The sequence below is a fragment of the Mixophyes fleayi genome, chromosome 6 (assembly GCF_038048845.1).
Source record: "Mixophyes fleayi isolate aMixFle1 chromosome 6, aMixFle1.hap1, whole genome shotgun sequence".
In the NCBI taxonomy this organism is placed as follows: domain Eukaryota; kingdom Metazoa; phylum Chordata; class Amphibia; order Anura; family Limnodynastidae; genus Mixophyes; species Mixophyes fleayi.
Genome location: NC_134407.1, coordinates 54,171,504 through 54,196,781, shown reverse-complemented (window position 1 = coordinate 54,196,781; position 25,278 = coordinate 54,171,504). Strand labels below are relative to the sequence as shown.

Here is a 25,278-nt window from a genome sequence, read left to right as displayed (position 1 = left end):
TGGCGTTGGAGGTTTTAATACAGAGCTGTCTTTAACTCCAGGATTCTTTCAGCTGTAAAATAATTTGTTCATAAAGAGAAGTAAAAAGTAGGTAGAGAATTTTGGGGTGTATATGCTCATCCCCAGTGCACATGCTGGTTGTTTTCTCCCAGCTTCCACTCTTGTGTAGACCGGGTTGGGGCCAATCTACCACTTTGTCTCTCCACCCCTTGCATTATCTCCTGGAGACTGAGGTATGGAAGATTCTCTCCTCTGCCCCTTCCACAACGCAGTCTCCAGAAAAATCTTCCTTTCTCTTCTGGAGACCGGGTTGTGGAATAAATATGCCTGTGGTCATATCTGTAGTGTAGGACAACTTGCTGAGGTAGACTTGAGTGGAAAATATGTATGTAGATTTCTTCAGATTGTAAGGAATAAGTATACTGTATAGAGCCTAGATACAGACGATGATACATTTTTGTGAATGAATCTAAATTTATCTCAAAGCAGGCAGAAAAATTAAATTCAAGTCTTGTAAAGACTATCTTTTTATATAGATATGAAATATTTTACTGGAAGGGCTCTGGTGGACTGTAAGGTTTATTCTGGATTGGAGCACCATGCTTAAAATCTATTAACACATGTTAAAATTACCGCGTCTTGTCCACATTAAAATTGTGATTGGCACAGAAATATGGCCGAAAAGAAAACTTAATTTTAGGGGCATTTTCATTTCTCGGCGAAAACGCCGCAAATCTTGCGGTCCGCGCACGATTACCGTTATTACGGTAATAGTGCGTGGAAAAACAGTTAATACGGTAATTTTCTCGCTGGATTTCAGCTCGCAGCTCCCTGAGCCGCGAGCTGAAATCCAGCTATACCGGTAATAGATTTTCCGCAGCGCAATTGAATATGCCCGTGATTTAGCGGGGGTTGCCTGCTCTCACTGACATATTATTTTGATTTTGTGGGGGGTGGTTTTGTTTGTTTTTGTTTGTTTTTGTTTGTTTTTGTTTGTTTTTGTTTGTTTTTGTTTGTTTTTATTTGTTTTTATTTGTTTTTATTTGTTTTTATTTGTCTTTTTTGTTTTTCATCCCTGAAGTTTACTATGAAGTGACTTTTCACTTCAAGTTACAATAGAACACTTGACAAGTCTTTGTGGCATGTACATATCTGATGTGGTGGGTGAGTGTGTTATTGTGCAGGGGGTGGGTATATTATACAGTGAAAGGACTTATTTTACTGAGACAGACAGAATGAAAAGTTTGGATCAATATAGATAATACTACATTCTGCTGCTAGTGGTATTGTACTGTAACCTCATCTGATCCAAGGAAGTTCCCCATCAAATCCCAGTAGCTGTTAGAGGCCACAGTGTTATTGCAGACACTATAATTAGAAAGTCCTTTCTGTTTAGGAGGTTCTGTTATCCTATTCCCAGTAAATATTACTTAGTTGTGATTTGGATTTACAACTCCATGTTTAGAATGTATATAAAGCTGCTGTTTTTGTTTAGACTGCTATATTTAGTGTGCAAATGCAGGAAATCCCAAGACGTAAACAAATTGAAGTGTTCGGTATTTGATGGTATCGAGGCAGCAATCAAATGTAATTGAAATTAAGAACCTTCTTCATCATGAGGCCAGAAGACTTAATTTCTTATCTGTACAAATAGAATTGTACATAAGTATTGTTGGTGCAGTTTAGCTGTTGTACAATCCAGCTGGTGATCTGACTGTTTAACAGCTCTGTCTGATCTGGTTATTTAACAGATCTTCTGCTGTTGGAGCCACACAGATCCAGTATTTCTGCAAACACACACTCTGCCCATTAAATCTAACAGGATTCTGCTTGTTGAGAAAACATCATAAAGGTCAACAACATTTGCATGAATGATCAACACCTTCCTGTTTCTCTAAAATAATTTTAGCCTACCCTACAAATCATAGTTAACCTATCGCCAGCTGTCTTTGTCCTACCCAAATTCACCTTCTCAAATCTGCAAATCTCCAAGTTGTGCTGCAGGTCGTGGGCTCTTGTGGCTGCATACAGGGGAAGCTGTGGTGAATGGTAGAACCTCCTAACCCCACATTCACCCGACCTCCTCTGAGCTGTGTCTGTATTAGGAAATGCATTTAGCAGTATCGCAACACTTTATCTACTTACCACAATAGTATAATATTGATTTAAAATTGCCTTTTAATTACTTAGTAATCCTTTAAAACTGGCTGTGATTTGCCTTGAAATTAAAGTTTCCTTTATTTTTTTGAGGGGGGTCCATCTACCATTTACTTACAAAAAATAATAATAAAAAATAACATTTCCCTTTTATACCACTTAACTTTGATCTGCATCTTTTGTAACTTACTAATCTATTTTGATTCTGTTAAAAAAATATAAAAATAAAAATATTGCAACTTACTAAGTAAAAGGGTTATTAACCTAATCTATTGAGTAAAGACTATTTTTACCAATACATTATGTTTTCACTTAAAAAATGTTAATCTTTTTATCTGAATGCATCAAACCTCATTCCTGCCCATTGTGTTGCTACCAAAGTTATGTTGTTTTCTATAGAATGAATGGTTTCAGAGCTTTCTGCCTGGATGAAATAAAAAAAACATTGAAGCATTCATTTTACAAGCCAACCACTACATGCTGCGGTTCCTGGAGTACATTCCTGTTGCATGTGAACACACTGTAAATCTGGAACTAAAAGCATTTCTTTTATACTACCTCCCCACAGCTGGGATAGCTTACTGTACTTTGGTCTCTTGAAATGCTTTTTGTCTTCATATACATGCTATATTTTAAAAAAGGAATATACAAGCAGTGCGTTGTTGATATTTTGGTTTTATTTCATTTTTCATATTCTTGGCCCCTGTGAATACTGACATTATTTAAAGGGGTTGGGTACGAAATTATGACTCTGATGCCACCGACAACGTCTATACTGACAAAATAAATCTGATTTAAAAAATTACTATAAAATGCAGACATAAAAATGACAATCTACATCACCGACATGCTTCTGTTATATACCGCGGCTCCCACGTGTTTTCCAGACTGAAACCTGAAGGAGGGAAGGCATGTGGTGTGCGTCAGTCTCCCTACAATGCGCTTGTAACACAGAAGTCGGCTGCTCCTGTTCAGTCTTATTCTCTGTTTTATTGTGATGAATAATTCGGAGAGCAGTCAGCTGGGGGCCACAGGTGAAGGCTTGCGGGGCCACTGTTGGCCCTCCTGTTACCCACAACTGTAGTGATCCTTGCTGCAAGAAAAAAATTAAGATTATGTTTTTATAATCTGGCCTTGTTTTCCATGCCAGTGTGTACTAGTATGTAAGATTGTGAATTATACACAAACATAACTTATAATGCTATTTAATACAATTCACAATGGATCAAGGATCAATTGTATTATAGTAGTAGTTTTATATGTGGGTACGTTAACCCAGAGTTTTGTCTGCATTCATTGGCTTTTTTGCTGCATTGAAGCATGATGGATGAAGAGTATGCCAAGGACAAAGGGGGCACTCTGACTGCTGATGGGTAATTCCATCATACAGGATTGTATTGTGCAGCTATATTCTAGCAGGGAGAACGGTTATATCCCTATTGGTGTCACCTGTGTGCTCGTAGTATTGTTAGAAGGTGCAGGTTTTAGTAAAACCTGACCGGTTAAATGTAATGCTTATAAATGAAATGGATGAAAAGTTAGTCTTGTTGTCCAGCGCGTTCTGTGCAAAAATGGTCTCAAATAAGTAGTGTGAGTATCTCTGGGTTATAACAGTGCAATGAGTAGGTGAATATCAGAAGCGGTGTGGGGAACGGTGGGGCTAAAGTTTAACTGTAATGTAATTTTAGTTGTTTCATTCATTGTGCACTCTTATCTATCAAACCCAAGCATTGTGGTTGATAAATGCCGTCCTAAGGGTTGTAAGCTTGCAAGCAGGGCCCTCTTCCCTGTCTGTATTACCTAGTATTGTTCTATTACTGTGTTTGCTCTCAATTGGAATTTGCTGGCGCTATATAAATAAATTATGTGTATACATGTATATGCACAGTGGATATAAAAAGTTTTATTGTATTTGCTGTGATTGTGATGTAAACCCCAAAATCAACATAAATCATGTCGCACCTTTTTCCATCATTAATGTGACCTTGCAGCCAGCAAAACTCAAGTGAAAACAACACTACATGGCCTGCTGATATCTCAGTATAAACTGGATTCAGCCCGAATAAATGGTAACCATTCTTAGGGGCAGATTCAATCCCCCACGCATTATTAGTTACTACGGTAATCTCAACGCTGATTTTTGCTTGCAGCTCTGTGAGCCGTGAGCAAAAATTTGCATAAAGATTACTGTAGTGACGGTAATAATGCGTTGCCCGCATCGTTCTTCAATCTGCCCCTAAGCTTTAATAGGGACGTTTTGTATTTATGGTAAGAGTACGCTCACTTTTTGCGTCTTATTTACAGCAGGGGTAGACAAAATCATATAGCATTCAAGAGCCAGTCTGTTCAATCTAGGAGCCAAAAGCATTTTTCAAAGGGCCAGGAAAATTTTCATCCATTGACTTAAATGGAAATGAATCACAAAACTTAGTCTGTGCACCTAAAATATTGCTGCTGGTGTCTACCTTCCTCCTGGGGTTTGCCCAGCACAGGGTTACAGAAGTGCAACAAAGCCATTTTTGTTCCTATTCACCAGATCACATTTACAGCCCATAGTTTGTCAATCTTTATTTTATTTATTTTCTATGGTCAAATCATTGACTATTCACATACTATTGAAAACATTTAAAAACCATTTTGCATTTGAAAAAGTCTGTACAGAACCCATGTTTACCGCACATCACTGATCTGTGATTAGATCTCTTCAAGCTCTGGGCAGCATCGAATCAATACAGCCGATCACCTCCACATCGCACCGGCGGGGGAGGTTCATTAATTCTGCAGTGGGAATGTAATGTTCTCTGTAAATGCGAACAGTAGGTCTCTAGAAAGCTGCTCGTACTTTAGATGTATTTGGTCCTTTTTAAAGTCTTAGTTAGTCACAAGCTGCTTTACGTAATCATCTCTACTATTATCTAAATACAAATCTGATAAATGTCTTGAGTCATTTTCACAGCATGCTAACCACTGCAAATTTCTCACTGGGGAAGATGCTGTATTATATTTAGGACATTTCATTCAAGGGGTTACAAACAAGCTCCGTCTCGCCCTCCGTTGCAATTGATTTGCAATGAGCAGATCTGCTGCTTTTATTTATCTGCAAGCTGTCCGTAAAAATTATAATCCTTGGTCTCCTTAATTTTAAAAGTAAGGCATATGCAGGAACTACATCAGAGCCAGATATTAGCACATCATCATCAGCTATTTATATAGCGCCACTAATTCCGCAGCACTGTACAGAGAACTCATTCACATCAGTCCCTGCCCTATTGGACGGACGGACACACACACACACACACACACACACACACACACACACACCGGGGTCAATTTTGATAGCAGCCAATTAACCTACCAGTATGTTTTTTGGAATGTGGGAGGAAACCGGAGCACCACGCAAGTACAGGGAGAACATACAAGCTCCACACAGATAAGGCCATGGTCGTGCTAACCACTAAGCCACTGTGCTGCCCCCTTCAGCCCCCCACCCCCCCTCTTATATCTAGATGTAATTGCCGTATCTGCATGCAGATTTAGGGTATAATTAACCTGGCCCCAGCCCTGAAGTATGTGTCCTGACTCTTAGACGTATGTCTGCAATCTGCCATATATGTCATACTTGCCAACTCCGGGAGACTCCCGCATTTTGAGAGAGTCTCCCGGGCGAGTGTGGCAAAATCCCGGATCTGCCCACTTCCTAGTGAAATGGGCAGAATTAGGTCACAAACGCCGCGATTCCTGGTGAATCGCGGCGTTTGGCCCCGCCCCCGCTGTCAAATGATGCATTTTGCATCATGACGTCACGGGGCGGGTCCACAATGACGCAGATTTTGGAGGCCCGCCCCCCCCATGACGCCCACCTCCCCCGCAGGCTCCCAGATACCAACATTGTTAAGTTGGTAAGTATGATATATGTGTAGATGTATATATTTACAAAGGATGTGCAGCACAGGGTAACCAGCTTGCTTGTTGATGCTGTTGAAATAAAAATCCAGATATGACTGGGGAATGTAGATTGAAATTCACCTTACTAAATGAAAAATTTTAGAATTTGAGGAAATTTACTTTTTCTTTAAATATTCATGCAAATATTGGGTCTAGTCACGTTTGGACCAATCCATATTTTATTGTTCGATATTAAGGCATGTGCAGGTGAATCCGTGATCAGTCAGGGTACAGGTGACATGCATGATGAAGCCTGTTAATACTGCAAGGAAAATCTGCAATAATTTTAATAGCCTTTTAACTTGATTACTTAAGTTTTAATAAACAAAAAACCTACAAATTACTTCCAACAGAAGTTCTGAGCAATCTTTTACAGCTGTAAAGAAATGGCTTCTTATTGGCCTCTAGGAAGTGTTGCGTTAGTGATGTCATTGCATAAAGTTCTAACGTTCCTTTACAAAACTGTCAATATTCCAGAAGGGGCTAAAGCCGCATCTTACATAAAATGATACACCGCTATATTCAAAGGGTTAAAACACATATTTGCTAGGGGTAGACAGCAATGCATGTAGGCGTGATGAAAGTAATGTTGCTGACATGGAGTGAATGCAGTTGCAGGGAATATTAATCATACCTTTGGAAGCTTGTCTTGCAGCTGCATGTATGATCTTTATTGTTGTGGGGTATGTGAAGATAACCCATATGTACATTTATCATGGCATACAGATTCTGGGAAAGTCAGAGTAGATCCTAGTCAGTCCTGTGCATGTACCACAAGACATACTTGAAATAGTTTTTTCAAACAATGCCCTAATAAAGAAGAATCTCAGCTGCAGGCCAACATGTCCAGTGATTAATGATAAACGTGTTTAATATTTTCCAGGTGCACCAGAGACTTCCTACTACATGGCTGAGCCAAAAAGTAGCATTTTGCAGTGCAGCATCGCCCTCTGATGGTGAGTAGATGCATTGCTGTTTGCACAAGTTGTATTTCGAAACAGAACTGTAACCTTAAGGGCTCGTTCATCAGCATCATTTATTTATATAGCACCACTATTGCCGCAGTGCTGTACAGAGTTGGCATTCACATCAGTCCCTGCCCCATTGGAGCTTAGTCTAAATTTCCTTAACACACCACCAGCCAGTTAACCTACCAGTATGTTTATAGAAGACACGCACACACACTAGGAAAATGGATAATAAAACACATGAAAATAAGTCTATTTAAACATGTTTTTAATGTTTCTAACATGTTTCCATACATTTTTCATGTCTTGTGTTTTTACCAGTTGTACTGGTAGTGCATATTAATGCATGAGAAGAAGGTTGTGGTATGGTCTAAAATAAAACAGGAAACTTTTAGGAAGTCGTGGTGGGAACAAGCCCATAGAAGACGTGTGCGTGCATTTTACAAATCTTTTCAGCAATTTAAGGACTAGCGGTCCTCTCCAACGGCCTGTGAATTTTAATCTGCAGATGTTTAATTTAGAGCTGTATTTCTATAGACATGAAGAAAATACTTTTATCTGAAAATGCTACACTTTTAAAAGCTGCGTACATTATAGTGCCTGAAATGTACATGCTTCTGTATTTGACTTTGGGGGGTTTTGTTTCTTTAAAGGTTTTTTGTTGTAGACCATATTACCGTATTTAAAATTGGGGAAGAAGGACAAATGTATCTCAACTGGTTATTTTCAGCTGTTGTGTTTTTGGGGGTTGTTTTAGTGACATGTTACACGCTATGACCATTATGAAATGCCGTTTCATCTGTGACTTCACATTCTAGTTGTCACCTGTACATGGTGGAATGATGTCAGGATTCTAATCCTGAGCAGGTGCCATATGTATAGGAGCCATTAGTAATGCTAACAAGCATATATATTGTAATGTAATCTGCCCATAAGGGGCACACAGGAAACATAATTTTGTGTTCGTTTAGAACCATTTTTTGTGGGTTACTGTTATAGTAGTAGCGCTGCTAGAAGACTACCGATGGAATAGTAAGTAAGAACTTGAAGCTTTTGATCTTGGAGCGCTAATTCTGTATGGTGATTCTGTAAGTGTTGTCTGGTGAGTGTTATCAAAGAAGTGATTACCATAAATAATGGAAGCAAACCCCATGGGTCAAAGAATGGGGGGGTGGGGGGGGGGGGGGTAAAAAAACCAGAAATAAAGATAAGTAATCACATGTGCTTTGATTTTGTTGATGAGTTATGCCGGTGTGTGCCTGACTTCTTCATTGGGCAATTTATTGTATGAGGTGCTTGTAATATCCAAGTACCTTCACTGACCGTTAGGCAGTCTACTTCGGTATAAGCATATTTTTATGCAATATATTACAGTGAAATAAGGATACTAAAGTCACTCAAATATATGCAAGGTTAAATTATTCCTTCTTATACACGTTTTTTTAATTGAAAAAAAAAAAAAAAGAAAAAAAAAAGGCAAAAACACCAATTGCTTTTGGCCCACAAACAATGGCAGAGCCCCAGTGCATCAACTGACAGAAGGGATGTTCACATGATCAGTAGGAATGGCTGTCGCGGAAGGCAGCCAGGTGAAGAAGTTGTGTGATTAGCGCGGCCTAACTTAAGAATGCACAGTTTATACAGATAGTGAGAAAGAGGAGGCAATAGACGACGGATATCCCTGTGCTGTGGGCAGTCAAAACTGCGATTGAGCTAATGTCGGCAGGTTAAATGCCGACCTTAGCTCAATCGCAATTACGTACCCTTCCCTGGTGTGCGTTATATTGGGGTTTCTAAAACCTAATGTTATGCACAACGTCTTTTTTTTTTTTTAAAGATATTTTATTGAGTTTTGCAATACAGACAATGAGGGAAACAGGCAATACAGGTAAAACAAAACTGGAATTAAGTTTCCACGTAATATAAGCAGCGTATTGTTGTTAATATGAAAATACAAAAGAAAATTTAGGGAGGGTTGGTGGAAGAGAGAAGAGAAAGGAAAGAATAGGGGTGAGAGAGACAGGGGAAATCACTAGCCAAAGCGATAGGGAGAAAAGTAAAAAGAAGATGAACCGTGACGAGGATCAAGATTGGTAGTTAGGGCTCAGCGGCCTTAAAATGCAAGAGGAGGGGAGGCTCCGTGAAACTCAGTCCAAGGACTCCAGACCTTATCGAATTGGACAGGAGTGCGGCGGAGGATGCTAGTCATATACTCCATATGATAGACTTGCCAAGTGCGGTTGATCACAGAGGGCAGGGAGGGAGGGCATGGGTTTTTCCAAAGAAGGGCAATTTGGCATCTAGCAGCACTAAGCATATGTGTAATAAGTTTCTGAGTTGCTTTTGATATCTTGGGAATAGAGCGCGGGAGTAGGGAATATGAGAGAGATGGAGGGAGAGAAATCTGAGTGATACTGGAGATTAACTGATGGACCGACTTCCAGAAAGGAAGTAGTTTTGGACAATGCCACCATATATGAGACAGGGTGCCCTCCTGACCACATTGACGCCAGCATAGTGATGAGGAACCTGGATAAATCATATGAATACGGTGAGGCACCAAGTACCAACGGTAGAAAATCTTGCGACTGTTTTCGCTTATCTTAACGCAAATAGAGGTCTTTTGAGAGGTTCAGGCGAATCTTAACCCATTCCCCAGGAGTGAGCGACTCCCCCATGTCCTCCTCCCATTTAAGCTCGTGAGAATCCTTAGGGGGGCAATTGTATTTTACCATAAGGCGATAGAACGAGGAAATCAAGCCCTGAGAAGAGGAGCGGAGATGACAGAACGAACAACGTCCTTTTTTAATCATTCGATCTGAGCTCTGAGAAGTCTAGAAGACCTTTTTTGATGGGCGGATTTCTCCCGATATGGCAGCAACAGTGATTCCCCACAGGCTATGAAACTGTCGCCTTATACACATAGCATTGTAAAGAAACTAAAGCACCGCACACACTTGCAAAAAATGTTTGTGTTCTCTGATGAGACGGTGACCAAAATGCAGTGAGTCAGTGCTTGCGATTTTGTTTTAAAACTGTTTGGCAATAGTGGGCACGGAGAGGTCTATGGAGATCCCATAATTGGTGTAAAGTGTATGCGGGTCGAGGGAGAAAACCTCTTCACTATATGTCCTGTGAGAGATCCTAGGCTAAACCAACCCCCAAATTATCTCTCCACCCCTACCTCAGCCACCCCAATGTGCTCTCATGTGCCCCTCAGACCCACACTTAGCCCAGAAAGGAAAGCTCCCACTTGCCTAAAACATGACCACAAGTATATATACCACAGGTTCAGATTATAATGGAAGGAAAATGCAACAATAAAATGCTGCGTTTGGTAAACCCTATGTGTTTCTACCATGTATTGTGTTCATTTTTCATCTCCTCTACTTTACTGATCGGTAAAGTAGTTTTTATTTAATAAAAAAAAATAAAAAAATCTTTGTCAGGAATACTCCTTTCTACTACTTTCAAGTTCCTGATGTTTTTACATAACTTCTGCTAATATATTTATAGAATGGTTTTATAAAAGGGATCAATGTACATTTCTAATTGTTCAATGTTCACATGACTAGTGTGTAATATACTTGTAGTGTTCCTGCATGCTGTAATCCTATACCTACAGACTACTGTGTAGGGTTAAACACTGGAGACAGGATTGTTCTCCAATTCCTCTGAGTTTCTGTCTGTATTAGTGTCTGAAGAGAGAGCACACGGGGATAAGGCAGTGACTATATACAGTGTGGCATACTACCTTGTAGAAATATAATTATATAATTCTCACGCACGTGCGCTACTCATAGCTACCATGTATGCAATAGAAGATGAATCTATAGGAGTAAGGATTGGTGTTGTGATAATGGATTGAGAGATTTCTCATCATTATATACATGTAGCTGGAACTTGTATGTTATTAACGATCATTACAAATCCTGTATCTTCTATAACCAAGTCTTCCAAATTGTTAGGATAAAGTAACTTGCTTCCTGTGACCATCTCCTTTGTCCACCATATTCTGCCGTTTACTCTTGGCATAAAAGTCAGTGGCTTCCAGCCAGGAGTAGTTACAGACTTCACGCCATAAAATATGAGTCTTCAAACAGTTTGTAAATGTGGTTGTGGCTGGATCGTTTAGAAATAACTTATTGTATCAATTTACTTCAATTAGTGCTGCAGTGCTGTACATCTTTGCAAATGTACGGATGTTTGATATTTTATTTTTGTATTGGAAACGTATTAATGTCATTTTGGAAGAAATTTGTTTCTTGTAACTTTTCTAAAGGAAGTCCTATGCTAATTAGGCCTTTTTCATTTATAAGTGCAACCCCAGGTGTCCAAATCTAGTTGACGTACCCTGTACATACAGCCCATGACTGTCGCAAAGAACGCCAACACGTTTTGACGTGGGGCTGACGGCATCTGCGAGGGGTGGGGGTACTTGCTGGTTTATGTGGTCCCCCTTTCCCTTCCATAGAGGCAGTGACCAACCTGGGTCCCTATTCATGTGTAAATAAATCTGGCAGCAGTATTTGTAATTTAATGGGGAGGGATAGTCATTTTATATGCAGACCACAGAGCTGGAGAGTGCATGAAGGTATGGGCCAGGAGCTTGATGATATTGTGTATGGGAAAGTGATGCATTGTGGAGATATTGCATAAGCACATGGCTTTGAGATGGTTTGCATGTGAATCATAAAAGATGGGTTGAAGTTACGTTTAAGTAAGTAGAATGATTGCCTTTGACTATTGGAGATATTGAGTCCAAGTTTAGAAGATAATGAAGTTAGTAGAATCTGTTCGATGTCCTCTATGATTAAGTTTATATACCGTCAAGACACCAGAGAGCAGATGCCTGAAAGACCTTTTGAGATTATTGGCTAATACAGAAGGAGTGAGTTGGATTGGGCGAATGAATTTAGGTGTTGTCAGCATGCAAATTATATTGGAGTGGTATGAAGATTTTGGTTTCGTAAGGGAGCTATTGGGCTGAGGACCGTTCCTTGGAGTAGAGAAAGGAGTGTTGAAAGATTAGGTGCCATGGAAGGGGATCCTGGATGATTGGACCCAACAGATTCCAAGTTTTTGTGAGATCAGAGTGGTCAACAGCATAAATGCATAACTGTGATCCAGAAGGAGGAATGATTATTAACTTTTGGATTTGGTTGTGAGCTCACTGGCTTAGTGGGTTCGGTTTCTGGGAAATGTGCTGTACAAAACCCTAGTGGAAGAAGGTCTAGGAGGATGATGGTTAAATGTAAAAATAATCAGTCTGTAATGCATTTAGCTAGTGTTTTTGTTTAAATCCATTGTTTGTATAGAGAGTTAAGAATGGATAGGAACTTGTTCCGGAATAGGACTTTTTTTTGCATATTCGCTCTCATGGCGGCCATGGGAGTTAAGATATATCAAGTACTAAGCTGTAGATTGAAGAATTTTTGTGCCCTTACAAAGTGGAGACCACAGACAGGACATTTCTCAGGGTGTCTGCAGGGGAAGAGACATGAGAAAGTCTCACCTGGAAGAAATCAAAGAATAGAGGAAAATTTTTGTTGACTAACGTTTAGAGACCCAGTTAAGGTCATGGACCAGTCTGATTCCAGTGTGGATCCATAATTTGGAGTATGGAGGGGGGATGACAGGGGAGGATAATTTGAGTGAGGATTGACAAAAATGGGAATAGGGAAATGGGTTGGTAGACGTAAAAAAAATATGTATATATATGTGTGTGTGTGTGTATATGTATGTATATATGTATGTATATATATAATGTGTGTGTGTGTGTGTATATGTATATATATATATATGTATATATATGTATATATATGTATATATATATATATATATATATATATATATATATATGTATATATATATATATATATATATATGTATATATATATATATATATATATATATATATATATATATATATATATATATATATATAATTTTTCATTTTTTATTACATGCTACAAGTAAAAACATGCATCCATGCCTGTGAATAAATCCATCCATTGTAGGATCTGTTAGCATCGCCATGTTTTGGGCAATATACGAATGCGTAGGATACTTTGTCGTTCTTAAATTGTCTTCTTTTTTTTCCCCCATCTAATTAGATGTGTCTGTGGTTTACCAAAACGGATTGCCTGTGATAACCATTAGCCTCCCATCCCGGCTGGAGAAATGCCGATTCACACTAAAGCCTATTTCAGATTCAGTCGGAGTATTTCTGCAGCAGCTCCAGGCAGAAGACCGAGGGATAGACAGGGTTGCAATCTACTCTGCAGGTTTGTAAGGTGGACTTGGCTTTTGCTGTTCAGCTGATTACAGCACCTGTTACTCCCCCAGTGTTCACCATTATTCAACTTAATGGTTTCACTTCTAGTATTTATACTGCACCGACTATTTATGTAGTGCTGTACAATGTCTAAATGCTCATCTATGCTGTACAACTACCACTGACATCTGAGAGCCTTTTCCTAGGGTTTACAAGAATACCTAATTTTCTCTTATCTCAATTTTGTTAAAAATCTAGGATAACGTTTATTAAAATTTATATGGTTAATAAATTCTCTATGCCGTAGCAAAACTAACATTTTCTACTTCTCAGATGGATCCCGTGTAGCCTCTTCCACAGGGATAGAAGTACTTCTATTAGATGACTTCAAATTGTCCATTAACGATAAAACGTACAACGTGCGGCCACCAAGAAGAGGTACTGTTGTAGATTTATAACTATAGTTCAGTGTCTGGGCATGCATATCGAGCAAGAGTTGTATCTGAACATGTAGATAGCCCTAGAAGCAGGGGCTGGCTGGCAGACTTTAGCCCGAGGGGCAAGCACATTGCACTAGCCCATAAGTCCATCCTTAAAAGATATGTCTTCGGTACAATATATATTTATATAAAAAGAGGCTATTTTAATGCTGATTAACCCAGCGATACTTTATTATTATAAATGATAAATTTTAAACAATGAAAGCAAATAATGCAACAAAAAACAAACCTCAGTTTATGTTGCTTTTTATTTTGTTACTTCTCCCTACAGCATTTTTGTTTGTTTTACATACCTCGCTGATTTTAATGGAGTATAAATCATATTCTAGCAATAGATTATATAATGTTCTATTACACTACTGAGCACAGGCTAATTTATCAAAATGCAAAAAGCCCTTTCGTTTTAAAAATCTGATGTTTTTACCAGCAAAAGGGATTGTTTTTGCATTGGACCATATACTAATAGAGTTACTTGTTTGTGGGTTAACCTAAAACAAGTAGTAATAGCAGTGCTAGTGATAGATTGGCATCTGGTGCTCTGCTCCTCCTAACACCCTTGCCCATAGATGGATTAAGGCTCTGGGAGGCCCGGGGGTACTTTAGACATATGGGGGGGGGGGATCCCTATAATGTAACATTGTTATCATTTTAAACAAATACATAGGCAACACTGTGGGCGCTACTGTTAGGTGCGCGCAGCTCTGCCTTCACAAGCAGTACAGTGTGAAGTGGGACATACCTTTCAACTGTCCTTACAGTTGGACCAAATCTTGACAAAGCGAGACATTCACCCAAATTCAGGATTGCCCAAACAGATTCAGTACAGTTGGCAGACTGTCCTGCTTTATCCTACATGTTCTTGTCACTTTCACCACCTGTGGCTGCTGGTGTCTTTAGATCAGTTGCTGCTTGTCTGGATCCTGGAATGTTGGTTGCCCTATTTGAGGGGAAGAAAATGGGTACATGAAATTAGAAAACTCCAACCAGCCTCGGTGTTGAATCAGTATAACACCCACATTTCGTAAAGCCTCCCTCCAGCCCAAAGTTAAAATAATGGTGTTCACATTTGATAAATATACTTCCCTCCAACTAGCCCTGACATTAAATTAATAGCATACACATTTAATAAACAAACCTATTTCTCTCTCCAAACAGCCCCAGCAATAAATTAAATAGAATTTACATTTAATAAATATAACCATTTCCCACAACCATCCCAGGCATTAAAATAACTCATAATCACATTTAATAGACCTAACAAACAGCCCGCTCATTCAATTAATAGCTCTCAAACCACCCCATCATTAAAGGTCCTATCACCCATCTTAACTTCATAGGCCTCCCTAATAAATTGCCCCACTACCCACAAATAAAATAGCATCCATAATTAGCCCCCAGCCTGCACTCCACCATTGAGTTAAGATCCTCTTCCCTCACACATATTAACTCACACACACACACACACACTATATACACTGGGTACTCACTATATACACTGGGTACTCACTATATACACTGGGTACTCACTATATACTAACATACCACCTTCCCGTCCCCGCCGGCACTTACCTTGTTTCAGGCGCGCCCTGTGTGGTGGTGTTCCTCTTCACACATGGGATGGCACCTGTCATATGGTCCGCGTCCCATGTGTCACTAGTAGGAGGATGCACATAGTGGAGGGGAGGGAGGGGGTTCAGATCCTATGGCAGAAGGTGGCTGGTCCCGGAGAAGGGGCCAGCCACCAGTTAATAGCATAGGCAAACTGAGGGGGGGGGGGGTCCTAGTGCATGGAAACCCCCCTCCAAGCCTGGGGCACTGTATAATTGAGGTGGCTGGACCCTGCCTCCGCTTCACACGGCTCTGCTTGAAAAGGGAGAGCTGTTTGCACTTAACAGTAGTGCACGCAGCATTGCCCATGTATATTATGGGGATAGGAAGAGTTGGAGAGCAGCCAAGCACTGTCTAAAATTATAGCTACGCCTCCATGCATGCTTGTCTCGCGCATTGGCAGCGTGGTGTGGAAACCCCCCTCTGCAAATTCTGCATTTGCACATGCCCAAAATAGATTTTTGTGGTCTGGCCCAGGGGGCATATGTCCCCCAGCCCGCCCCTGCTTTGAAGCAATCATTAGCCCCACCGCTGCTAGTTTTAAAACTGAAACACCTATTTTGGTAAAAGTTTTTTTAGATTTTTTTGTTTCAAATTGAATTCCTTAATTTCTTATCATAAACGATGATGCTTCTTGCCTTCCTATGTTGATAAAGTTCAAAGATTCCTCTGCTTGTTACAAAATGTATCACAGTTCTTCGATTACTCTGTAACCACTTCATGTTTGCTGGATCAAGGAACTCTCGTCTCCGTTTTGTCCGATATCCCTAATCCTCCCCCTTTATTTTTGATTCATACATTGCATTCTCATCCATGCATATTGGATAACCTTATATATTAACTGGCTCCTGTCTATTAGTAATTGTTCTATTCTGCGAGTCTCTGATATTACATTTGAACAGATTGAAAGTATAGCGAGGCGGACGCCAACGTGCGTTTCGCTATCTCTCTATCAAGGCAATCCGAGCTAGAGTACTGATGCATCCTAATTATTATAAGAGAATATAATCTAAGAAAAAATATTCTTAATAAAAGTTTTTAGGATATACAATAAAATTTAGTATCTGATACCTACCCTAGGTAACGGGGAACACAAGATTCCCCCACCTTGTAGTTGGTGATTTATATTAATTTGAACAAGTTTAATTATATAAAAAATAAAAACCAGAAAACCAACACTGGATTATATGATTATAGCGAGGCATCGCAATGAATATTACTATTTTAAATCACTAATTGCACTTTAATCACTTAATGTTTTTAACATTTCACTAGTTTAAGGGGAATGGGTAGGAACATTAGCAAGTTCTATGATGAATTATAATGAATTTAATAAAGATAATTTTTTAAATGGACCCTAATTAAAGCACATTTTCTTTCTACTTTTTTAACTTGGATAATATCAAATTGTAATGTGTGGGTGCACCACCCTATATTGAGAAGAGTGTATGATTAAGTTCCTTCTGAACAACAAATTAGATTCGGGTTGATGACAACTTGTGAAGGTGGTAACTCTTTATTGAATATAGACAGGGTAGCCTGGTGTATAAAGTAGATAAATATTTGCATTAAGAGTCTTAAATATTTTTATATTGAACATGTTCTTGAAATGTTTACACATATATCTGAGAATGTTGCCTTTACCTCTTTATATAAACCAAGTTGTGTTTTTGTTTTTTGTATGTTAAGAACTTTTATGCCATGAAGATGCAACGACTATGAATGACCTAAAGTCTCTTGTACAGCAGTTGTACAGTTCTATGCGCGTTGACGAACACCAGCTCAACAAGGAGAGAGAGCTGTATGGCCGGCTAGAGGTCCTTCGGGAGCAGCTAGAACCACTTGAAAAGGTATATAGATTTCAGATATCACCACCAAGGATATTTTGCCAGTCCTCTCTCTACAGTCTTTGACATTGAAGACACAATTGGAGAACTACAATGCAATTACAGGGCTTGTATTCTGAGCCTTAACTGTCTTTTGGCTGTGCTCTTCCTCATTAGTCAGTCCTTGATAAACAGGGTCCAATTTGCTTGGAGAAATTTTCAACAAACCTGAATTGCATTATCTTTGATAAAATATGTTCAGCTTGGAGAAAATAAACTTAGAAATAAGGCTCTGGGTGCTCCCAAGTACACTTGTACCTAATACAGTTTAAGCATTGCCAACATGTATTACCACCACAGGCACCAACTGTTTCAGTGACGAGTAGAAAAAATTTCCACCTAAATAGGTATCATGGCTAAAAGATAATCTGTTGCCTGATTTTATATAGAGAGGGATATATTAATATTTTTTTTAATCTAGACCATAGAGTAGGATTTTTTTCTCACTGTAATACCCCAACAACCCCCGTTTATTTCAGCCCTAGGTATTCTTTGCTTATACAAGCTATTTATTTGCGAAGTACCTACAGGAATGTAACAGAAGTGCGTCTGTAAGATCTATTTACCTGAAACTTAATGTCACACAACAGTAAACTCTGTACAAACATCAATTTCTGTGTCCTGGGAACTCTGCTTACACTGCTTGTTGTGTGCAGGCAGATCGTATAACAGCAAGGTGTGTGAGACTAAAATGCCAGTGCATGTAGTGTCTGTGGGACATTTGGTTTGCATACTTGTATGGCCCTCAATGACACATTTCAACCATGCCTAACAATTGATGACCCGTAAGACCGAAATGCTGAAAACATGAATTTTGGGCCCAAACCCCTTTTAAGACAAAATATTATAATTTCACTCACCCTGTTCCCAGAAAGTGTCCTCTATCCTGATTAAACTTTGTTTATTAAATAGGATACTTTTCTCAAAATCTCCCTTCAGAGCACAATTCCAATTTGGAACTAAATGATGTGAAATTGACAGTATATTTCTGACAATGTAAGGTACTCCTTTTGTATCTTATAGTGAGACTTCATCTCTTATGTTTCAAATCATTTATATCGGGCCTGTCCAACCTGCGGCCCTCCAGATGTTGTGAAACTACAAGTCCCAGCATGCCCTTCCAACTATCAACTGGTTGTCTACCAGCAAAGCATGCTGGGGCTTGTAGTTTCACAACACCTGGAGGGCCGCAGGTTGGACAGGCCTGATTTATATGAAGGATTTATAAGAGTAGCAGTCTTGTGTTCAGGACAGCACACAGCTGTATTTACCCTCGTTACAAAGATGCAGAGTCTTTCATCATGTTGTTAATCTGGTTAAAATAGGGAACCCTTTTAGGGGGGCAGAGTTGAGTTGTTTGTATACCTATGTAAGTTATAAAATCAGTCACTTTATGGCCTGCATTTATGTGGCATATTATCCTTCTTCTTAGTCCATTTAAGGGATATGTTTATGCTGGCAGCACATTTATTTTTTATTTTTACTGATTTTTGTCTAGATTTATTTTGTGTACACAATATTTGTACCTATCAGCAGATACAAACTGTGTTTACCAATTTTGTTTTGCTTACCAGGTTCGAATTCAGATTGCTCAGAAAGCAGCGAAGAGAACCAGATTTGTTCAGTGGTGTGTGTTAGCTTACATGTCTGTACAGTTTGGAGTCCTTGCCCGTCTGACGTGGTGGGAGTACTCTTGGGATATCATGGAGCCGGTCACTTACTTTATCACTTACGGCGGTGTCATTGGAATGTATGGTTATTTTATACTAACGGGCAAGGTGAGCACAGCGCCTTTTTAGTGTTATCAATTGACTGTCATTATTTATATTTCAATGAATTATTGCAAAAATATTCTTTCTAAAAATGCTTGTGATCCAATCAGAGGCATATTTTAACACTCGCATCTATACTTTAAATCCTTTAAAAAATAATCATTACTTTACAGTACTGAGAGATCCAAACCTGCATGTACCGTGTGCTATGTAGCTGCTCACCGAGAGCTGTCTGTATGAATCACACCATCATTATCAAAACTGGGAACAGAAAAGTACAAAGAAACACAGACATGGTTAAAAGATTGTGATTCTACTAATTCAGAATGTGGTTAACTTAACATAAATAATAATAAAATCATATTTAAGAGACTGAAGAAAGATCTGGTATCAGGAAACAGGGTAATAAACACAAATTGCTAAAAGAGATCTACACTGTTCTATTTTTTTGCAATTGTGTCATTACTACAATATAAACAGGTAAGTAGCTACCAGGTGTCCTCAACAGCTACTTGGATACATAGGGAAAGCCATTTCATAACAATCACTATCCACATGAATCCTAAAGATGCCCCAGTGACAGGCTGGAACAGAGCACTGCCTTCCCTGCATGGACGAGCGATCTGGATCTAGTAAGAACCTCATCATCACGGACATCACAAACTCTACCACTAGTGGCGCTGTCAAAGTCTGTGGTTTTGCATGTCAATACAAAGTTACAAATACAGTACTCTTCATACCACTTCATTTGTATATCTACTCTTGCTTATCATAAGCTTGTTAATGTCTATGCACAAATTTTAAATTGAAATGTTCCATATTGTCTCCTTTATAGTATCATGTTTGCTATAAAAAAAAAGTTTTGACTGTGTTTTAGGCTGGTATTATAAATAAAGAACACTGTATATGTTTTAATATGGCAAACCCATAGACCATATAAACAAGAGGAGTCCAAACTCAGTCCTCAAGGGCTACCAACAGGTCATGTTTTCAGGATTTCTTTAATCATGCACAGGTGAGTTAATCTGTTTGTAGAAACAGGTGGGATAATTACTGACCCAACCAGACAGAAATCCAGAAGACATGACCTGTTGGTAGCCCTTGAGGACTGAGTTTGGATGCTTCTGATTTAAGAGTTATAAAATTAACCCAGAAAATACACCCCTTTTTTTTATTCTGCGAGTTCTGACTGTAACTATGGAAAGATAAATGGCACAGAAATGTAAAATATATTTATTCTACTATGGAACCAAAATAAAGTCCTATCAAAATTTGTTAAAACTTTTTATTTACTCTGAGCAAATTCACTTACATAGAATATATGTGATTCCTGATTAAACTAATTCAGTGTAAGGAATACCGTGAGGTGCAAATTTGGCACTGATCCCTGACAGTGAAAGGGGTAAGTCCACAAGAATAACTTGGCCATTGATCTACCCACCATACAATTTGCAGATAGTCCCCCTGCAGTCAGCCATTGCCACCCCTTAGGGCTTTCATATGTTTGTGTCACTCTTTCTGTTCTCTCTGTTCTGCTCACAGTCCGCCGTCTAATTTTACTTTCTATTGCGTTCAGTGATTAGTGATCCCTATGCTTAGCTTTATTACCATTCATACACAAACTCTAAATTACTTCTCATCCTCATAGCAGTATATCATGCAATATCCATATCAAAGCGTCACTAGTACACCTTGGAGGGGGCGATACTAAGCCAGGTCTAGCTGCATGGTCTTTGGTACATGCTTCCATACAAGCTGTTCTGCAGTAGCTGCAGAAGTCTTTCTGCTCCTGACATGGGCAGCTGGAAGTCCCCCATTGTGCCATCCACAACCCTATCCCTACACTGATTCCCATACACGTACTGGTATCTGAGGGTGAGTCTTCAGCAATTACTAATAATACTCAATCTAATTTTAGACTTCCAGACAGTACTTTAGCAGCACTTGTTTTGCTTCCATTACAGATGCTGACCTAACCTGATAAATGAAATGGAAGTAGAAATTCTGATATCACTGTATATATACTTTTCTTTCTACAGGAATATATTTATCCAGATGCCAGTGACAGACAGTTCTTAAATTTTTTCCATAAATCAGCCAAAAAAACAGATTTTGATTTTCTAGAATACAATCGACTCAAGGATGCTATTGCTCAGGTATGCTTTATAATACTCTGTGATGCTGGGTCTACTTGTTTGAATTGATTTTCTTTTAGTAGGTTTGATGAACCTGTTGCTGTGCAGCTGTTCAATTATAGCCGCTGTTATATTCCACTAGTCAGATGTGGTTTATTGCCATAGTAATGTTATTTTAGAGAGAAGGTTATATAACCTGGATTTAGTAAAATTCACAAGTCTATTTAAGTAAAAAGTTTGCATTTTAAGAAAATTAAGATCTCTGTGGGTTAATTTACTAAAGCTACTAAAAAGTGAAAGTTGAGCTGTTGCCCATAGCAACCAATCAGATTCTAGCTATCATTTATCTTCTGCATTTTAAGAACTGATACAATCTAGTATCTGGTTGCGAAGGACAACATATCCACTTTTCCTTTTTAGAATCTTTAGTAAATTTACCCCGTAGTGTCTGTCTTCTGTATATGAGGACTGCGGTTTTACAAATATGCAGGTCTTTTTTCCACTACATAGCTGCCAGTTTTCTGCAAAATACTGAATTGGTTATGGTCAGAAATGAATTTTTCCATGTGTTCACACTACATTCAACCTGTGAAAAGCACAGTGAAGGCAGCCATTTTATTGGATGAACCAATACTCAGGAGAATGCAACCAATATATTCGTAGCTCAAAGACCTCTATTTGATGTGCAGAACTTGCCTCCATGAGAGTGCATGAGTGAGGTATTTTGCTCCTACTGCACTGACTCATAGTCTTTAATTATTGGTTCAGCCTATACTACGGCTACCTCAAAAAAAACAAAATGAAGGTCAGAATGTATATTGGTATATATTTTGGGAGCCAACCCATTGTGACTGCCTTAGACTGTGTGCATATAAGTAGCATTTATATCCATTCTGTTATTGACAGGAAGACATGGGAAACAAAGAAGCTCCGGTAGGGATGATTGATTACTGTGGAGGGACTCTGATTTATCATGACAGATGATGCAGGGACGTGGGGGAAGTAGACAGTGCTCTTCTCTCCCTCGTTCATGTCATAGACACCAGAGATCAGTGTTCTCTTTATGCGGCTCTTCTCAGTTCACAAATATACAAAATAGAATAAAGAAGAGATTTAAACATGTCTGAACCCACAACATATATATATATATATATATATATATATATATATATATATATATATATATATATATATATATATATATATATATATATATATATATATATATATATATATATATATATTTATAATATCCTCTTCTTTTTTTTTTTTTTTTTTTTCTTTCCCCCCCCAGGCTGAGTTGGACCTTAAAAGACTGCGTGATCCCCTGCAGATGCATCTCCCGATTCAACAAATTGATGACAAAGATTGATCATTGTGTAACTGTTAAATCCCCAGCAAAACCTGTGGATATCTCTTGCCTTTGAATGAAAAGCGTTATAGCTGGGATGTGGTATTGGGATAGGTGATCATTTCTCCCTCCATTTCTTTTTTTAAAAAATTTGTTTTTCACATATGTTTGAGATTTATTTCTTGTTTATTTTTTACTTTTTTTCTTTTAAGATTTAAAAATGGAATTTATTCAGATTGGGGCCTTGTCATTGTTAAAAGCCTCTACTCGAAGAGCTTGGAAGGTTTCTTATTCAAACCATATCTATTTTAGTTGCTGGTGAGTGAAAATGAATGTTAAATACATGGATGAGGGTTTTCAACCAATTATGATGTTCCTTTATTTTATTTGTCTTTTGAGATCCACCTCCTCCCCCCTAGTTTTATGGTGTTAAGGATGTGGCAGAGTGCCTATAAAACACATTGGATTAATGGTCTGCCTAGCTATTGGGGACACAAAAGTCACATATAGTGCACAATTGAAGAGCGTTGGATCAGACGTACCAGAAATAACCTGCACATAACTCTTCTCCAGTCTTGAAGCATTTGTTGGGGCGTTCTTACACCTTCCTGTTGTGAAACCCGAATTTGTGCACTTGCCTTTCTGTGTTTAGATGCTACACCAATCAATTTTAATTCAAGTCCCAAACACAATGAAACTTTCTGCTATGCATCTTAAGAACCCGCACGTGATTTTTCTCAAACACTTTCTAAATGTCCCCTGTCCCTCTCCCTCCCGCTGCCTTGGAGATTATATATATTATATATGTATATATAATATTTCTGAGGCTCAATGCATGGATAGGTTTTTATGTCTGTTCTTTTTGGGAGGGAGAAGTTCCCCTGTCCCTGCACTCTTGGATGGTGGCTGGTAGAGTAGTGGATCAGAGTTGCGTGACTATGAGCGGTTACCACCTCATTCTGACGTCCTCCTAAAGACTACATCTTCTGACTGGCGTCCTGTTAGTAGAAACACAACACCTTCCTGGATGAAACGGCCAGCATCCAGCTTTCTTTGTTTTATGTACAGTATCCATCACTGAAGGATTGGAGAGTGGAAACGACTGAGATGTCACCTCTATCTTTGTTCCAAAGATTTCAGGAGATTTCTTTCCTTTTTTGTTTTTTTCCCTTTGGAATAAGCTGCTCTTCCACAGACTTTCAATATCGAAATGGTGCAGTCTCTTGTTGGGGTTGGCATGGTGGGTAATATAGGTTTGTTTCCGGCTACAAGTCTGCAGAGACGATTTTATTTTTTACTATTTTTTTTTTTTTTTACTTTTTTCTTTTTTTAAGGACTCCCCACTGTGAAAGGCTCCTACTTCAGGGATAGGATTACGGAAATAAAGGAGTGAAGCCAGTTGACTGGTGCCTTGCATATATTGAAATGGAGAGGAGAGTAAATATTCTCTTCATGTATTAAATGACACAGCTGGCAGTTAAGTTACCAAGGACTCCATGCCAGCCTAACCTATTTCCACATGAAGCCTAGCTGGCACATGCTGCCATCTCTCGCAGTCTAAAGTAACTGCCCAAGTCTCTCCTCTCAGGTGGATTGAATCCTTTTTTCCATAATTGTTTGTTTCTTTCTAGTCTTTTGTGTCCTGTACTTTTTCAAAATTGTAGATCCAGGCAGAACAAAGACAACTCACTGATTTCCAGATATGTTTAGTGATTATTACCTGGCACTCTAGAGGTAATCATTGCTTTGTCTGTCCATTTCTTTAAAAGGTGCCCTTTAAATGATGGCGATATATGGGGTGGGAGTGGCTGATATGGCATAAGCAAGATTGACAATCATCTTGACCTAGAGAGCCTAATAATAAATAAAAAAAAAAAATAGTGCATAGTGTGTCAAAAGTAAGTTTCAGATTAAATATTATATGGAAGTCTTATTGTGTAGCCCTCTATATATGGTTCTGCTTGGATGACTATAATCTTGAACAGGAGATGCTCTTTTAACACTAACGCAAGCTAAAGCTTTTCTTTTACCATTTGCACTTCTGCTGCTGAAGGAGCTGGAAGCACATACCCACTGAGGCCTTTCCAGCAACACATGGTGTAATCCTGTATGTACAGGTATAAATGAACAGTGGCAACACAGGAATTGTCTCGTAAGGGTGGTGGGGGGAGGGGGGTGTGCGGGGAGGTTTGGAGCATGGAGGAATGTCTTATAAATAAGCAAAATATAGATGTGTAAAATCCTGTAACATTTATGAAATATGTATAAAAGAAAAATGTAATTCTGCAACAATAAACACTTATTCAGTTTTTCAATAAAGTTGTAAGTTTTTACTTTTTGGGGGGTTGATAGGTTTCTTGATTTTTTTTTTTATTTTTTTTTTATTTTTTTTTCCCCATTTGACCCCTTTTTAATCAACTTATTGGACATCCACCTAATTTTACATGTTGGTATGATCTCTTCTGCTTCTTTAGATGCCAGTAGATGTGGCTTCTCCTCCTCCCGGGGCTCCAGTGTTGTTCACAATTTTAGACCTTTTGTTTAAATAATTTTCCCCAAAAGAAATTGCAAAGCACAGTACATGTTTTATGTTTTTGCTCACACAAGCAAACCATTCATTCTCCTTAAGTTTAGCAGTATATTATCCTGCAACATTTCTTGTAGTTCTCTTTGATTTCT

The 25,278-nt window shown here is 38.7% G+C and overlaps 1 protein-coding gene across 1 annotated transcript in view; it reads left to right on the top strand.

Annotated features, from left to right (window-relative positions):
* MCU (mitochondrial calcium uniporter) overlaps positions 1–24,918 on the top strand; it is a 90,877-nt gene extending 65,959 nt beyond the window's left edge. Inside the window, exons 2-8 of the mRNA XM_075216580.1 lie at positions 6,986–7,058; positions 13,187–13,357; positions 13,681–13,785; positions 17,145–17,305; positions 18,916–19,119; positions 21,153–21,269; positions 22,543–24,918. Coding sequence (XP_075072681.1) covers positions 6,986–7,058; positions 13,187–13,357; positions 13,681–13,785; positions 17,145–17,305; positions 18,916–19,119; positions 21,153–21,269; positions 22,543–22,620 — 909 coding nt within the window. The 3' untranslated portion in view covers positions 22,621–24,918. The remainder of the gene's footprint in view (positions 1–6,985; positions 7,059–13,186; positions 13,358–13,680; positions 13,786–17,144; positions 17,306–18,915; positions 19,120–21,152; positions 21,270–22,542) is intronic.
* Positions 24,919–25,278: the final 360 nt, after the last annotated feature.